The sequence below is a fragment of the Centruroides vittatus genome, unplaced genomic scaffold (assembly GCF_030686945.1).
Source record: "Centruroides vittatus isolate TY-2023 unplaced genomic scaffold, ASM3068694v2 contig_658, whole genome shotgun sequence".
Taxonomy (NCBI): domain Eukaryota; kingdom Metazoa; phylum Arthropoda; class Arachnida; order Scorpiones; family Buthidae; genus Centruroides; species Centruroides vittatus.
Genome location: NW_027122410.1, coordinates 1,406,776 through 1,426,075, shown reverse-complemented (window position 1 = coordinate 1,426,075; position 19,300 = coordinate 1,406,776). Strand labels below are relative to the sequence as shown.

The 19,300-nt window shown below is 36.1% G+C and overlaps 1 protein-coding gene across 1 annotated transcript; it reads left to right on the top strand.

Annotated features, from left to right (window-relative positions):
* Positions 1–5,433: 5,433 nt before the first annotated feature.
* On the top strand, positions 5,434–12,241 carry ATPsynG (ATP synthase, subunit G). The gene is made up of 3 exons (XM_067276006.1): positions 5,434–5,505; positions 7,095–7,255; positions 11,984–12,241. The coding sequence occupies exons 1-3, from the start codon at positions 5,454–5,456 to the stop codon at positions 12,080–12,082; spliced, it is 312 nt and encodes a 103-aa protein (XP_067132107.1). The 5' UTR covers positions 5,434–5,453; the 3' UTR covers positions 12,083–12,241.
* Positions 12,242–19,300: the final 7,059 nt, after the last annotated feature.

Below are 19,300 nucleotides of genomic sequence, written 5' to 3'. Positions count from 1 at the left end.
AGTGTCAGCCGCCCGGGGCGGAAGAAAATTTCGCCGCCCCCTTATTTAGGTGTCTCAATTTAAAAAACGAAAATATACACTAATTCTAAAGAACTTTTCAGCAAAAACAATCACCATTATTGTGTATTTTACAGGTTCAGATTTTTACAAGATATTATTATCATTTATTGTGAAATTTTGCCGCCCCCTAAAAGTGCCGCCCGGGGCGGGCCGCCCCTGCCGCCCCCACTACGCTACGCCACTGTGTTTACATTCTTCTTTTAAAGATATATTTAGAAGTTCAATAAGACGACTGGGAATACCATTTTTTACACACATGTAGTTTTTTCGCGATTACTGAAGATAATTAAAGATATTTCTACAATACAACATTCTAATTTAGTTTTCCTTATACATTATATTTATTTATGTATAATTGAAATTCTACAAGTGTATATAGACCTTCGACACGAATACAATATAAAATTTTACTTGCTTCAGCATTGTCTTACAGAATTAAATACGATCTTAATTATCGCTGTTGGCATTACACTTGGCATGATTTATGGAAAATTTTCGACCGACATTGAATGTCTTTAAAATACTCCACTTTCGTGCAAAGAGTACATTTGTTTTATAGGTGTCGTCGAAGAAATTTCATATATGACATCGATAGAAATGTTTTATTTTCTTAATTATTTTACTACGATTCGGAGCATAATCAATTCTTTTACTTTTTTCTTAATTCGTAATCTATGCCGAATTTCAATTGTCTGGAATCACAGTGACTTAAACACTGGTAAAACATGCGTGCCACTATGGTTTATCCAAAATAATAAATCTTGAGGATACTAGAGAAGTTGCGGCAGACGTTTTCAACGCGAAAACGTGTACTTCGGACGTTCAGCGCCGCCTTCCTGTGGGACTAGAAGTTTGACAATGGCATTTGGAACGTCGAGCATGATTCAATTGACGTTCCAAATGCCATTGTCAAACTTCTAGGCTCACAGGCTGAACGTCCGACGTACACGTTTTCGCGTTGAAAACGTCGGCCGCAACCTCCCTACTTATTATAATCGATAAACCGTTAGAATTATTGAATTGTATGCTTATTAACGAGTAGACTTATATCTAATATATCTGCTAGAGTTTCCCACTGTACTAACATTTAATTGCTGTTAAATCTAAAGAATTTGACGAAATCTTTATAAAATTATTTTACGTGTTACAAAGAGCAATTTTGAAACACTTACGCTGTTATACGTCACAAGAACATTCTAGCATAAAGCTTTCCAGTGACAAATAGAATGTTGTTAAGTAAAATAATAATAATAACAACAATACTCTCCCGTGGTCACCACCTGGTCGTGGTGGGAGAGCCCAGTAATTTTACTGATCCATAGGGCAATGCAGGCTGGAGCATAAGCTCCTGGTAGGGACACCCATGCCAGTAAGGTCTATGGGGAGAAATGAAGCTAAGAGTGACCACACCCACATTCTGTGGAGATATTTATTATGGTAATAACTAGATCAAAGTGTGATACCGGCTCGGACGTCGCCCGGGTTAACAAGGTCCGCGTTCGTGGGTTAGGCAGAGGCTCACGTTCGAAAAATAGGCCACAGTCTCCCTTGGTTACCGGTGGCGAAAGCAGCACCGGCCCAAGCATGGCTACTGCAATGCCCTCAACAGATGTGAGGAACAAACCCAACCTTGGTGTTTCTGTGGCAATGCATCCACAGACCACAAAGGCTGGAAAACCACGCCAACGGATGAAATGGACAGTAGAAATGAACGAGTTTATCATCCGTACTTACTACACCATCACAAAACTCGAAACAAACATGACAGCATACAGACAACAACTACACCATAGATTCACACAACAGTATCCTCACCTCACTGTCACCGAACAAAGGGTTGTTGATCAAAAAAGAACAATTATACACAACAACCTTATTCCACAAACAACACTTGAACTTATCAAACAACAGGTTGCTGATCAAATACATCAACAGACAGAAACATCTAACATTAATGAAGATCATGTAACCTGTCAGGATAATCCAGCAACAAGCATTGATAATAACACACATACAACAATTACCACTAATGATACTACAGACATTTCCTCATCCATCACTGATAACATAGACATGGATTTAGTTAATACACTCTCACATATATTTCAGGAAACACTCACTAAATATACAGGCACAGATCCCACACAACGACCACGAATACCAAAAATCAACACGTCAAAGGAAGTAGGAAAAACACTAAATTACGTAAACACTCACTTACTACCACACTACATTCATTCAATTTCTACACTCGCAGACATTCATACATTAGTTTATGCTGGAGCAGTCACAGTAGTAACACACCATGGGCTGAAAGTACAATCACAGACAAACACACAGAAAACAAAATTCTATCACAAGCCTGCCTGGCAGAGAAGAATAGAAATACAAATAAATGACATTAGACAGCAATTAGGCAAGCTGACACAATACGCTAAAAACAACATAACACCCAAATTAAGGAAACAGCTCAAAAACATTTTCAAGAAAATAAAAACACACACAAAACATGAACATCACAACACACACATTACAGAATACATTGATACACTAAAACAAAAACTTGCTGCCAAAGCACGTAGACTCAAACGATACAAAACATGTACACTACGAAAACAACAAAATAAATTATTTACAAACAATGAAAAACTTTTTTACAGACAAATCAATAACAAAGCAAACACTGTTACACAGCACAGTGGCACACCAACAGAAGAAGAACTCACAACATATTGGTCTTCTCTTTGGTCCAGTGCTGTCACGCATAATGCTAATGCAGGCTGGATCGAGGAGGAGAACAGAAACTTGCACAACATACCAACTATGCCCTGTGTTGAAATAAGCATACATGATTTCCAATACACTGTTAACAGAACACACAACTGGAAGACACCTGGTGTAGACAACATTCACAATTTCTGGTACAAAAAGTTTACATCACTGCACCAGGAACTAGCTAAACATCTAACACACATCATCATCAATCCACAAGACATGCCAAATTTTCTTGCCCAGGGCATCACCTACATGAAACCTAAAAACAACAATACCACAGACCCCACACAATACAGACCAATTACATGTCTTCCAACACTCTACAAATTATTGACATCCTGTATCGCAAACAAAATATACAAACACGTTGAAGAACACGACATTCTAACAGAACAACAAAAAGGTTGTCGTAGAAACCACAGGGGATGCAAAGAACAGTTACTCATAGATTCAGTCATTCTACGGCAAGCACACAAACAACACAGAAACATACACATGGCATATATAGACTACAGAAAAGCATTCGACAGTGTTCCACACAGTTGGCTGCTACATATTCTACACATGTACAAAATACATCCATCACTCATTGCATTCTTTCAAAACACTATGCAGCACTGGAGAACAACACTACATCTCAGGGTTAGTAACACTTCCATACAAACAAACCAAATTTTTATTAGGCGAGGAATTTTTCAAGGAGATTCCTTGAGTCCTCTCTGGTTCTGCTTAGCCCTGAACCCATTATCCAACATGTTAAACAACACGCAATATGGTTACAATATCAGACACGAAAAAACAACACAGTTTACACTGTCACATCTCATGTACATGGATGACATAAAACTTTATGCATCCACACAAAAACAACTTCATCAACTCCTACAAATCACACATTCATACACCAAGGACATACAAATGGAATTTGGCCTAGATAAATGCAAAACAGTTCACATAGAAAAAGGAATCCTGAAGAAAGAAGATTTTGCACTTGGAAATGGAGACATTATTGAATCCATGGAAGAGGGCGAGTTCTACAAGTATTTAGGATTCCAACAGGCCAAACTAACAGAACATACACAAATAAAGCAAAGATTAATTAAAGAATACCAAAGTAGGTTAAATGCTATTCTCAGAACACAGTTAAATGCAAAACACACAGTTAAAGCAATAAACACATATGTTATCCCAGTACTCACATATTCTTTTGGAGTTATACATTGGACTCACACAGATCTCGAGCAACTCCAAAGGAAAACAAGAACAACACTTACTAAGCATAAACAACATCATCCTAAATCCGCCACAGAAAGATTAACCCTTCCACGTAAAGATGGCGGACGTGGCCTGATTGACATAGTTAACCTTCACTACAAACAAATACATTCACTGCGAGAGTTTTTCTACAAAAAACAAGAAACATCACAATTACATAAAGCAGTAACTCTAGCAGACTCGAATAACACACCATTAAACTTACACTCACATCATATGGACACAACACAACATATAAAAAGCATAGACACCATTAAGCAATCGTGGGCTCGAAAGGCACTCCATGGCAGGCATCCTTATGATCTGGCCCATGATTTTGTTGACAAAACTGCGTCAAACAGCTGGTTAGCTCGGGGATGCCTCTTTGGGGAGACGGAAGGATTCATGATTGCCATACAGGATCAGGTCATAAATACTAAAAACTACAGAAAACACATACTCAAAGATGCAACACTCACAAATGACACATGCAGAAAATGTCACGTCATGCCAGAAACTATACAACATATCACCTCTGGTTGCAAGCTCTTGGCACAGACAGATTATTTACACAGACATAATCAAGTAGCAAATATAATACACCAAGAGCTTGCAAAGAAACACAAATTAGTAGACATCCACGAACCATACTACAAATACATTCCACAGACAGTATTGGAAAACAACACGCACAAAATGTACTACGACAGAGCCATAATCACAGATAAAACAATTTACCACAACAGACCAGACATCACGACTCATTGACAAACATAATAAAATCACATACATTATAGACATATCCATTCCAAACACTCACAATATACAAAACGCATGCACTGAAAAAATTAGCAAGTACACAGAACTCGCCCAGGAAATAAGGCATCTGTGGAGGAAGGATAGGGTGCTTATTGTACTGTACCTGTTGTTCTCTCCTCTACAAGTGCCGTACCACACACACTACACAAAAGCCTGGGCACATTACAATTGAATAGAAACACATACATCACACTACAGAAGGCCACTATATTGAATACATGTCATATTGTGAGAAAAGTTCCTGAATACAGACACACACACTGATACACTTCTTTAATTTCTGTTTTGGTTACTATGCCTTGACTTTTGTCCGGCATAGTACACAGCCACCGGTGTTAACCGAGTATATCTCACTTAACCCAACATAATAATAATAATTTTACATAACAAAATACATACAATTTGTACTAATATTTTAAGAAATTATTACGTTAATAAAAAAATTTCTAATTTGAATAAAATTATTTATTAATTTTTTTTACCAAACTTATCTGGCAACACTTTATCTTTTCGACCTTGTGTAAAAGGAGACGAGATTTGGGAAAATGGCGAAGGCGGTTTCTAATCTTATGGCCAAAGCGCCCGTGATGTTGAAGGGTAATATCGTCTTATCCGTATATATTCATTTAATCTTTTGTTGTTAAAAATGTAAAAGAAACATAAATGTCAATAGTTTCTCATACATTTACTTATTAAGTTTATAAACTTACCTTCCATAAGCATAACATTGGGGTTAAGCTAAATGTATAACATTAAACACAATTACAGTTCATATTGACATTAATTATTAACTATGAACACACTGATCTGTTACTGTGAATTTAAATAGATTCACGCTAATACATCAATGTATTTCACGTGTTCGCACAATTATTCTCTTATTACTAAATACAGAAACTTATCAGAGGATAAGATAAAATTCATTAGCACCAAATTTTTCAATTTGAAAATGAAACAATAATGGTTTTATTCTCTTGCGTATAGAACTACTAGTTAACTCCAAAATGCATCTGGTGTAATCTGTAATGGGTGAAATTAAGCTTAGAAACATAACTGGTCATTTGAAAGGATTTGAGGTAGCATTTGGCAATATTATTATTTACTTTCCTGTCTCCTTCACTCACATATTCTTTTAAAAACTAATGATATACAATTATAGAATCATCTGTATTTGATTAATGTTTTGAGATCTCTTCTGATCTTAGGTAAAATTTTACCTGTTTTCTTACTATGTGCACTGTCACGGGGTGGTCGTGACTGTTTGTGTTCTTAGTGGACTCCTCCCGGAGGGGGCTGCCGATTGTTTAATGCTACTAGTTATTGATATGTGTGTTCGAGAACTACTGTGAATCGATAATTAGTGATGTTAAACGATCGGCGGCCTGCCGACGGCTCCCCTCTGGGAGGAGTACGTTGGGGGCACGAACAGTCGTGACCACGACTGTGCACATGGATAAAATTCTACCAAAAAGAAAATAATGATGGAATTAACGTAACACAAAGGAAAGAATTTATTGATAAAATTAAAATGTGGGATTAGAGAATGATAATATCTGTAATAAAATAAAAAATCTGAGGGGTTGGATATAGAAGAGAGAAAAGTAGTAGTGGTAATGCAAATTATGTATCTTATACAAAAGACCTTTCAGAAATTTGATGCTGGATCATTGCTTTTATAAATGCAGATATAGTATATAGTGCTGGGACAAATTTTGCAATGATATAGCCATTTATTGCTTATCACAAATTTGTGAGAGCTGCATTCTTTGTTAAAACAGTATTATATATATAAAGTTTATAAAAAGAAATTGTATAAGTAGACTGTATGGGAAGTAAGGGTCTAGAAGAGCCACTGTTTGGCCACTGAATACATAGTGTGCTGCACATTTGTTAAAAGAATTTTCATATAAAAAAATTATATCATTGTCAAAGATATATGTAAATGTAGAAATTACAAAAAAAGAAAAAAAAATCTTAAAGGATAAGTAATTGTGGTTATTTATTCATTATTAATTAGTAAGCTTGTGCTAAATGTATATTTTTATCATCTGACTGCATTTTTTTGTTATTAAGTGAATCTAAATGATAATTCATTATATTTAATAACAATCATTTAAAAAGTAAAAAAAAAAATTGTCAACATTTAAAATTTAATGCTTTTAAAATTGTAAATTTTAAATTGTTAGGTGTGGTTGAGTCTTCTAAGCCTCGATTTGCTGTCTTCATGAAATATGCCAGAGTAGAACTCGCTCCTCCTTCTCCAACTGAAATTCCTCAAGTTATTCAGGGATTCAATAAGCTGATTGGTAATGTAAAATCTGGAGTGTGGAAAACTGCAACTGTTAAAGTAAGTATAAATTTTATTTAATTTCTAATTTTACTTTTTGTTCTCTGATTAACCATTCACTTATTAAAGAAACTATTGCTCAGTTTAAAGTAAACATATCTGAAAGCTAGATTATTTTTGATTTGGGTAAACTAATTACAGTAGAGTATCTATTATCCGAAACAATTCGGGACTGGGGTTGTTCGGATAACCGATCATTTACGAAAAAATATATTAAACACAAAACTGTACTGTATATATTTTGTATTACACATCTTACAAATACATATCTTACATAAAATAGTACATTAAACTAGGCCTACAGTTTAGCTTGGCAGGGAGAAGGAGAGTGCTGCAGTGCCAAAGCACTAGTGGCTATTTGAATTTGTGGACTGGAACGCTTTCGGTTGATAGGTATTCGGATAACTGATGCTCTACTGTACTAATTAATATCCAAAATTTATTGTAAAAGAACATAGTTAAGCTGTCATTTCGTGCTAAGAGTAATAGTTATAAATTTGGTAATTAACTTAATTCTAATCTGAAGATAATTTGACTTTTAAATATATTTAATGGTTCAGTTGTTAGATAGATCTGAAAATATTTGATAACACCATTCAAATTAATGTAAATTTAATGAAATTAATATTTTATAACAGCATTTACAGTATTTGGAATTTATTTTTAATTTAGTTCAAAGTTTACTTAGATGCCACTAATTTCATTCATGTAATAGAACATAACAGTTGCATCATTATTTTTGTTGAGAAAGAATGAAATATAACAACTACAAGTTGTTTACTGCTCTGTATTACTCAGATGAGTGTATTCTTTATAAGCAAATTTACATCTACTTAAATTTCCCTTACATTTGGAAAATGATGTAGGTCTTAGTCTCACGTTTCTAAATATTAAAAAGTTTTGTTCTTAAAGTTTATATAAGTCTTGCCTTTAGGTAAAATAGCTGTTTGGATAACATGTTGAATATGATTGCTGTCTTGATTTACATGTATGTTCAGAAGGCTACTTTAATCGTTCCACACACTTTATAGGATGTTAGGTCAGCACTGGATACAGTTCTCTTAAACTTTCATATTATTTTATGATGGTCTGTGAAATTGATGCTTGCTTTGGATGTTTGAGACTTCTCTGCCACCTTTCTATTGGTGTACTGGCTGATAATTAGAATGATCTTGATGCATTCGTCTTACATCAATGTTGATTCCAGAACATTATACCGTATATCTTTGCGGATAAGACGATAGTTGAATCATAAAAAAAGGTCCTGAAAACACAGGGTTGTGTTATAGGACAGATACAAAACATTAGATTGAAATTTATATAAATTAAAACCATTATAAAAAAACGGACAAACCATAATTATTTACTAGTAGAAAGTAGGGCACGTCCACAAAATAGAATACCCCATATGACGTTTTTGTGAATAGTCAAGGTTGTTACCCGAATGCCCAAATCATTGTGAACGTTTGCAACAATAGCACGGCAGAAAATAAAATTTGTTCATTCGAAAAATTACGAATAGGACATAATTCCGTATACGCTATACAGTATTATTATTCAGATGATGATCTCTGATCTAAACTAAATTCATAGGCTGTTGATAGTTTGGGGTCATCTTATAGGACAGATATAAGCTAAAACTATAAAACTTCGACGAAAATTTATACCTCGTCTTATCTGAAGGTCATCTTATCCACCGAGATATACTGTAGTTTGTCTATGAGGTGCAATTTTGGGATATCCTGTATAATATATAAAACATACTTTTTAATTCATGTTATATTTATGTATGAGAAAATTAAAAATGAGTGTTTGAGCTTACATAACAAAGTAGAATTTTTTGATTATTTTCTTAAGTGATTTTAAGCAACAGAAGTAACTGCAATTCTATAATTTTTTAATTAAATATGAAGCATTTTAATGTTGCATGGACAGGGCTATAGAGTCAGTACAGAAAAATGTTTGACTTTGCTACTTCTAAATCCCCGACTTAAAGTCTTTCATAAAAATGTTACCTGCTAATAATTGTAAATGTATTTAAATGGTAAATGGTACCTTAGTTTACCATCATCATGAAAACCTTTAGGTTTACTATTTAGGCTCGTACTTACTCCAACCTCAATATTAAAATTATATACAGTGGTATTTTGTACAACTCCAAATTTGAATGTTCTGGTGTTTGAGTGCTACATTCGAGAGAAATTCGACCCAGAGTTCAAACAATGCTTTTTTGATAAACAGCAAATGCACCTATTCTAAGGCAAAAATAACACAGTTAAATGCCCTAAATAATAAATTAAAGCATTATAACAAATAAAATAAGTAAATACTAGACAGTATAATTGACTACTGTTTCTCATTTATCAACATTAAGAAGAGTTTTTTCATTTTTTCAATAATGTGATTTTTTGGAGGTCGATATTGTCACACCTTTAGCCACATTTGTCACTTTTATTGCTTCCTTACTCTTAAGAATGATGCACGTCATCTTAAACATGACTACCAGATCCACCACCCATGTATTGTTTGCGTGCTTTATAAGTTGCTTTTTCATCTCAATCATTGAAACTATAATCTTCCTGTTAGGTTTTGTTGCTTCTATGCTCTTGGATGCCATGGTTAACAGGTAGGAGTCATTTATATAACCAAATACACCAAAAATAAAGCAATGAAATCACTGAAAACACATGATTGTAATGAAAGAGATGCTTTCACAGCAAGAGTGAGAAAACTGTGGGCACACAACAAATAATGTTTATTCAGTGAGTTCAATTTTTCACTGCATGTGCAATTCAAATGTAGAAACATTTTGATTAAAATTAAAAATTTTGACCAATGGTATTTATATTAAAACATAAAATATATAAATATACTGAAACCACAAGTTGTCTTCATTTTCCGTCATTGAAAACACCAGAGACAGTCCAAAACAATTTTCACTTGCTGTCACTAGTGTTGTGAACAACAGAGCACGAAGACAATTTGTAGCTTCGATATATTTATATATTTTAATGTAGAAGCATCATTCAAACTCCAGGTCAAATTTTTCTTGAATTTAGCATTTGAACTTCAGAGTGTTTGAAGTACAAGGTACTACTACACTATTACATATATTTTTTTATAAGCTTGCTAGACTTTATTATTAGCGAGGTTGAGGCCAAAGTTTTAAACGCGAAAACATGTACATCGGACGTTCAGCGCCGTTTTCCTGTAAGCCTAGAAGTTTGACAATGGTGTTTGGAAAGTCAGTGGAATCATGCTTGACATTCCAAATGCCATTGTCAAACTTATAGGCTTACAGGAAAGCAGCGCTGAACGTCTGATGTACACGTTTTCGCGTTTAAAACTTCAGCCTCAACCTTGCTATTTTTTGGAAAAGTTTGGAAAATTTATGAAATGATTCAAAAATAATTGAAATCTATCGAGCAATCTTTATACCATTTGTTTTTATTTATGTAAATATTTTAATCATTTTATAAAATTCTGTCAAGTGAGAAAATTTTTATATATTATCATAATTATATAATGTTATATATACAACCTATAAAAACTGTGTATGGAGCTTGACATTTGTCAGACCTCAGGCTCTGTAGATATACTGCATAATTGGCAGCCATGTTTTTTTAAAAGTAGTTCTTTACTCATTTAATACTATCTTTAAACATTTCTCGTTAACTGAATAACATCACGGTAATGTTCATTTATTCTTTAGATATTGTATTGTTCTAGATTACTTGACATAAATCATACATTTGATTAGACTATAAGAAATAATCTAAAGGAGTAGGTATGGTGATTCGAGTTGCCATTTAATCGAACACATCATCTAACTCCCTTTGGAAATGACAAAAAAGTAATACAGTGGGTGATCGGTTAACGAACAGTTTGGACTGCGAACAAATCAGACAATGAATACTTTTGCGATAGCTTTTTATGCTCGGACAACAAACACCTCATGGAACAAACACGCGAAGAAGCGCCACTGCATTTAATATTTGTAAAATTATATTTTAATGGCATCTATACATTGTTTATGGAACGAGACTTTTACTGTTGTATACATAACCTTTATTGCACTAATTAATTTCTGTTTTCTGAATTTTTGTAAATGCTTTTCTGAACTTTTTGTTTAAAAAGCTAATAGTAATATGGGGCTTAAGACGAGTGGAGTGTCAAGAATTGTGTTCACTATAGAAACTAAGCAAGAGATAATAGTGATGGTACATAGTGGGCAGATGTCTGATATTGTAGGCAGATGACTTTAACAGGTCTACAGTAGATACAATCTTAGCTAAGAAAGATATAATTGAAAAGATCCAGAACAAATTAATCAAATTCCCACAAAAACCAATTGATAATCGGTTAATGAATAATTCGGATAGCAAACACGGGTCTGAATGGATTATGTTCGTTAACCGATCACCCATTGTATCTATTTATTTTCTCAATTTTCTTGTGCAGAAGCATTTTACAATTATAGAATACGAATTCAGATGTTTTTTTTATAACTGTTTCATGGAGAGAACACAATAGTTTAATTCAATATTTTTGAACATTATCAGATAAATTTTGTTTCCCTTCTTCCATTTGTAATTTTTCTTTAGATTGATTAGTTAAGAGTGAATGTAAATATCCAGTTTTAAATTTGATAAATTAATTCATTTTATAAATTATATTCTAATTTTTCATAATATGAACAGGTAATAATTGATTTTCTTCTTTTTTCAGACAGCCTGGCTAAATACGTTAGTAGGTATGGAAATCACATTTTGGTTTTTTCTGGGAGAATGCATCGGAAAGAGGAAGCTTATAGGTTACGAAGTCTAAGAGTTATTCTTTGTTATTACTCGATGAAGATTTCCAAAATTCCCATAAATGAGGAATGGAAACAAATCTGTAGAGTTATCTTTGCATTACATGCATATGGTCATTTATTAAATAGTTAAATGGAGATATTTAATAAAGAGTCAGAGATACAAAAATGAATATATATGGTTTTGATAATTAATAGGACATTATAATGCATTTAAATTCTACAAAAACATAAGACGTTGACGGTAATTATTTTAAAATCATTTACAAAGGATAAAATTATCTTTATTTTTGTATTAAATATTACATCAATATTACAAAATTTACAAATTAACATAACTAGAAACATAAAATATAATTAAGATGATTTGTAATTTTAACCAGATGACTGTGGCAAGTAAAGAACATTCCTAAGTAAAGTTTATTTTATTGCTCTTTAATGCTTGAAGTGATGGTTAAACAATCTGTTTCCTATGTTAATTACATATAAGATATATTGCGCTCGCAATCAGATTCTATTGTGTAAATTTTTATCCAATTTAATTTACAATAATATAATTGAAGATTTGGAAATTTTCATAGCAAAATTTATCGAATAATTGAGTTTGTACACTTTAAATGATTCCTTTTCCAAAAAACTAAAATAATTTTCATTTAAAGAATAATGTGCGCTTTAATGGATGTGTAAAGATGTCATCCCATCCCCCGGAAACCGGGTTTGAGTCTGTGTTGCAAATCTCTAAATTTTCTTGGATGCTCTGTCCTGAAATGTAGATGACACCCAAGGAGGATATTTTTCCTTTTTATTTACATGTAATAATACATATTCGTTGTGGGTATGGCCTACATTGGACATAGATCTTCCTTAATGCCTGCAGTAGAAAAACTCAGAAAATATACATGTTAGTTCATTGCATCTTCATGTTTTTTTATATAAACAGTTCATTTTTAGCCATTATGATTATTGCCATTATAATCAACAATATGGAATAAAAACTTAAAACTCATTGCAGACAAACTTAATTATTAATGAAATATTTTAAATCAAGTTTTTCTTTTAGTTTAATTAAATTTATAAAACTATAATAGTAATTTTGCCTGATTATTTAAAGATTGTAGTTTAATTATGGCTTAATCAAAATGTATTAGTCAACTATAATTCCCTTAATGAAACAGAAGATTACAGATGATCTGCGAAGATGAAAGTAGTACAACCCGGGCATAAAGATATCAGTCTGCTGCCCAAACCCACAGTGGAAGAAGGCCTCTAGTGTCTGCCGAGAGTTTAAAAAAAGTTCAAGATTGATGCATGTGGTACCTAAGAGTAGAGAAAATACAAAAGATTTTGTGAAAGATGGACTTTTACAATTAGTTACTATGTAGATCAGTGTTTTCCAAACCTTTTGGACCTACTTGTCCCTTTTGGTGTATATACTACTAATAATCTTTTTGTTTTCAAAATGAACTTTTGTCCCAATTGCCTTCCAGCACTCTTTGTGTATCATATCACCCGCAGGTCACATGCGCGGGCGAGAAGTGAGACGCGACCCAAGAAAGGGATGTTTCTAGGATAATGAGTCATCATGATGGAGCATATTAGGACCCATCGTACTAGCTGAGCTGCGTCCGACAATGCGCCTATATATCGAGTGATTCTCGAGAGGAGATGTTGGAGAGGGGTCGGCGACCGGGTGCTGGAATCAGTGTGTGATGAGACGCATGCAGGAGGGGGGTCGATGAAAATAATACTTGTGCGGGGGTCGAACCTGAGAAAAAAAGTGTGAATCGCTGCGATCTGAGAAAGAGAGAGGTAATTTTTTGCATACAAGACGAATATGCTTTTAACATTAGGAGTACGGTATGATCTCATGTGTATTAGAAACAAAGATTAAGTACGAACTAGTAGAGAAGATAATATAATAAAACGTACATTTTAGTACTGCGGGGCTGTACGATACAGTTGCACGGTATAAGATAGGCGATAACAATAGATATAAATTAGGAATTGTAAAATAACGTAGCCTAACCGCGGCCCATCGCCTCCGCGGATATTTTTATTACGAGCATACGAGTCATTTTCGGGGTCCGTTTTGGAAAGTATGTTAAGTAGGACAGAAGGGGGTAGCGGTCCAAAAGGTTTGAGAAGACGCACTTGATCTAGTATTCATGATTTATAGTTATATTGGTATTAATTTATTAGAGATTTCTTTTAGGATTTGAATAGCATCTAAGGCACGGACAGCTGCAGTTAATGTGTTCTTAATAAATGGTAGTTGTGGAATATGGGCGGAAAGAGTACTAGCATGTAGCCTAAGCGCCATGTCTTGGAAACGCACTGAACGCAATCTGGACAAATGTTAATACTGAGGTTATCCGAGAATCCGGAAGAAATAAGGGTGGATACATAACCCCTGTGAATGTAACACTATTCGGATCGTAAAATCATACGAGATACGGACTTTAGTTGTCTCATAAGGAATTGAGGAGTCTTACTGCAGTGGGTAGGTCTAGAACTGGAGATTTAAACAAGGTGTTTACTTTGGAAAGGGAAGGGAGAGTTTATGTAATGCTAATTTATGGTGACTGAAAATTTCATTGTGCTGATTGCACGAATAGAGCATGTTATAAAGCAACTGTGGATAGTTGGTTTACAAGCGAGCATATTTGATGTACATGCAACTCCCCTCGACATTTTAGGCACGACATCTATAATATTAAAACTACTGGAATGAGAAGGAGATTGATATCTGGTTGTATTAGAGGGATGTTGCATGTCGGCGATGGCTCCAACGATTTGGCTTATCCATGGAGCTTTTAGGTGTGTTGCGGCGGTTGGTGAGATCTGCTTTCCGTAGAAGTGTGACTGTGTGGCACAAGTGTTGGAATACGTAAGCGAGAACTGTCTCTGGCCAATGTAATGCGTGTGCTTGAAGAGCGCGATTGTTCGGTTTTGATGTTGTTGATATACATGTGCAGTTTTCTCTAATTTAGGTTATCTATGTTAGGGCTATCGTCTTTTTAACATTCGAGAAAGTTGGACGATTGATGGGGGGTTCCTGTGTATAGGAGGATGCGGGGGTGCGGGGCGCAGGCAATGGAAGAGGATAGATTGGGCGAAGACACATCATGTTCTTACTAAAAGTGTAGGCAGCGGATAACGCGTTGGTTTCGTTACTGGACGATGGATTAAGATTGGGACGATATATAGGTGTGTACTTGAAAGAGAAATAAGGAGATATATACGGGAAACCGTCGGGAGTTGCACAGTTAAATATGAAGAGTACTGGGGAGCCAAATTCGGATTAGAAGGAAAAGCGTGTTAGCGCAAGTAATTCCTATTAAAGTCACTTTAGGTTCCAGAGAGCTAATCTTGATGCTATCGCAGATTTCTGAGAGGTGTGCTCTAATCTTGAGTAATGTGGAAGCGTGGGCGAAGAAGAATTTGCGTAGATGCTAACGGGGCTATGTTCGTTCCTAGTGAGGCGTGTAATTCAGACGATATGGAGACGGGAATAATCAAAGAACATAGTAAAGAAGGCTGGCTGTTTCTGGGCGACAAATAGTAGCACTATGAGATCTTGACGGAATATCGTAATGGGACGATTAGGTCATCAAGTATAGCGGGGAAGGTGAACGTAGGATGAGGATAAGTTGGCGGATGGAAGTTAATGTTGGGGGGGGCACGGGGCGACGGGATGGTTGAGGTTTCGAACTTGATCTTAATTCGCTTGTGATAGTTAGATAAACGGGATGTTTTGAAGTGTGATGTCAAAGAAAACTCAATATGTTAATCTAGGACAGAGAACAGGCCAGTCAGGATAACTATGACGTATTTATATGGTGGTGCATAATGTGCAGAATGACGATAATGTGGTTGTGGAGGATCAGAAGCGCGACAGGTCAAGGTTAGTGACGCTGAGCGTGCAGGTGTGTTTACGTGAATGAGTATATACGTGTAAGCAAGACGTCTACGGCTTTGGTGGTTATTGAGATTCGGATGCATTATTGTTTACTGCATGAAGCCTCGCGCCGCCGCACCCCTTTATTGGGTCGCTGATAACGGTGATTTAGTGCAGTGAGAGGGTTCGATAGATTGGTTAGTGTATTTAGATAAAGTCGCCATGCCGACCTGAGATAAGAGCGATGTGAGATATGATTCGTATTAGACTCAGACCGGGGTCGAATACGATTCGGGGGCAGTAATATTGTGGGGGGCGGCGGCGGGCAGCGAAGCAGGGTCGATGGACTCACCAGGGATTGCGCAAGGCTCAAGGCCAGTAGCGGTTTAGCACTTCTAACTTCTACTCTCGTCCCATGATGTGGAGGGGAGGGGTATCGGTAGGGCGCAGGTCGGGGTGGGATGAATTTTAGGCATCATTATGATTAGAGTTAATAAGTAATGTGTGTGTCTTAGCCTACGAATCGTTACGGAAAGAGATTTACTTGAGTTTGCGAGGTGGGCAGAAACGTGTGGCTTTCTAATGAGAGAGTCGGGTCGACGCAGATGGGTACGCGGAGACTGGAATGTTGGAGTTTGAGCACAAAGTTGACGAAGTAGAAGAGCTATTGTTGTTAGTGCTGATAATGAAATGCTCGGATTGCCGGAGGGGATCAAGGTGGCAGCCTTATCCGTCTGGAGGCGATCCCGGCGATCCAGTACGTATGGCCGAACGGGTCGACAAAATTCTGCCGAAACCGAAGTGAATTTTCACGGGCGAGGGGGGAGGGTCCGATCTCGGGTACTGTTGTCCGGAGTGCCCCGTCCCTCACCACCTGCGGAATGCCATTGTGGCCTAGGCCGAACGCAGTGAATCGGGACCTAATCTAAAAGGCCCGTCTTTAGTCGCCACCTAGCGGGGTCGGAAAGGGTTAGAACAAAAAAAAAAAATAAAAAAATAAAAAAAAATAATAAAAAAAGAGTGCTGTGACGTGAACAATCAAGAAGGAACACTCAATTATAAAAAGTTTTAAATAGTAAGATTTGACTATGTTGGCAGTACACACCTGAACATGATAACTATAGCTTTTGCTTAGACGCTTTCCGTGGAAAATGTAGGCTTATAGGTCGAATATCATAAATATGGCCATCCGCACCTGATGGAAGTACTAATACAGAAATGAACATATTTGGAATGGGACATACGAGTAATTCGATATCCCGATACAGTTATATAAGGGAGGTATGATAGTTAAGTAACCAATAATCAGTAAGTATAGTTTCTCTAGTATTACTGGTTATAATTAAACTAGCTACTGGCAATAGGCGGAAATTAATCATGATAAGTGCTATGAGAGATAAATGTTAGTATCGACTTGAATTTGTTTTAGTCTTGAACATAGCAAGTTAGTTTCGTGCCGTATTATGTTTGTTTGAACAATCAATGCTGAACTTATTTGATTTTTATTCATGTTTATTTCTGTTTTTGTAAACTCTTCCGTCCCTGGTGAGCCCTTAGGAGGCCGGTCTAATTTAGTAGCGGTAAGACATTTAATGAGAGTTCCGGCCACAGGGTGCACCACCATGAGGGGCGGACACGAGGGTTGATGACGGCGAGAACGTGAGAGCCCGCCACCATGAGATTCCGAACGGACACGAGCACCTCGAAACTAATTACCTGGAACGGTGGGAGTGGATAATTCGACCGCGTTCGGCGAAGTTTCGTCCCGGGTCCCGAGAGAAAGCGGTAGGCTGCAACACTTCTACACTGGCATCGGCAGCATGACCGGCCGCGATCACCACAAACGATAGCATTCATTGATATGGTGGATAAGGTGATCTTGTTTTCTCATTACGCGAATCTTATAATATGAGTATATTGAACATAATTCGGATTCGTCGAATTTCTTTTTAGTAAGCGCAACGTAGATGTGAGTTTGAGACAATAAAACAGTAAATCTTATCGTTATACGTGTAATGCTGACTTCAGAATCACGTCACTTGTAAAGACATATTAGAGCCTTTTAAAACTTAGATAAAAGAATCACAGGGCGGACTTTGTAAATACTAAGGTACAGTAGGAAATGCCATATATATTGGTTAAAATTGAAATATACAGGGTTTACCTTTTTTTGACACAATAAACGACGTATAGAGGTGTCCCAGAGTACGGAACTAGTCTATGGTTGCATCACGCAAATGATTTTCTTGAACAAGATTTTGAATTATTCTAATGGGGCAAGGAGCAGTTGCGAGGAAACAAAGAGAGCCATTCCCTTAGTTAGTTCGATTGTATCACAGAATGGAAGAGCTGCCCGTCTTGCCATCATTGATCAAGATGTTGAAGCAGAGCTCATTTTAGCCCTGTATGTCAGAAGGTGTAAAGTTCTGCTGAAAATCGTATAACAAATTCGTTGGTCATCAGCACGATGTGAAAGTTGACACATATACTAAGAGAATCGTTTTTTACACCGCATTTGCTCATTGCCATGCGCATGGCAGTTTCTGCGATCCGGCCGCGATAGGTGGAATCTGGAACAGGTAATCTACTGAGATATCACTGGTTAAGCTTGGGTGGATGCGTAAGGCACAGGCCATAATCAACAAAATAGTTTTGTGAAATGTTTCGAAATTATTCCCATTTATAAATAGGGCTAATTTGACATCCAATAGCCTTTTGCACATCTCTCGGGCGTTGAATCGCCATATCCCATCGAAATAATGCCTTTCCCTCCTTAATATAAGGGGATACTATAGATTACCATCTATGGAATTTTGGATCTTTGGGTATATATCTGAACTCAAGGGAAGCGAGACGAGTTCAACGATACCGACTTTTGGACCGGAGACAAAAAATAAAAAAGATATCATACTTTATTCCGGTGATCGCGCGATGATCGGAAGTCGCATCGCTCTCTTTGCTCTCGTATCGCGTGTTTAACCCTCCGGGAGATGACCGTAGTCCGACGTCATGGTTTGCAGACTTTACCGCAAGATGGCAGTACTAGCAACTACGGTGCAATCTGCATGAGAGCATTAAAAAAGTATGAAGACTTAAAAAGTATGATAACTTTTTTATTTTTCGTCTCCGGTCCAAAAATAGGATACCGTTGAACTCGTCTCGGTCCCCCGAGTTCAAATATATAATCAAAGTCCTGAAATTCCATAGGTGGTAATCTATAGTACACCCCAATATAATAAAGCATCGCTTATCGTTATTTTTCTGCCCCCTTATATAAAGTGTGTATTTCATTTGTCGATATCTGAACGTATTTTATAAGGAAATTATTTACTAA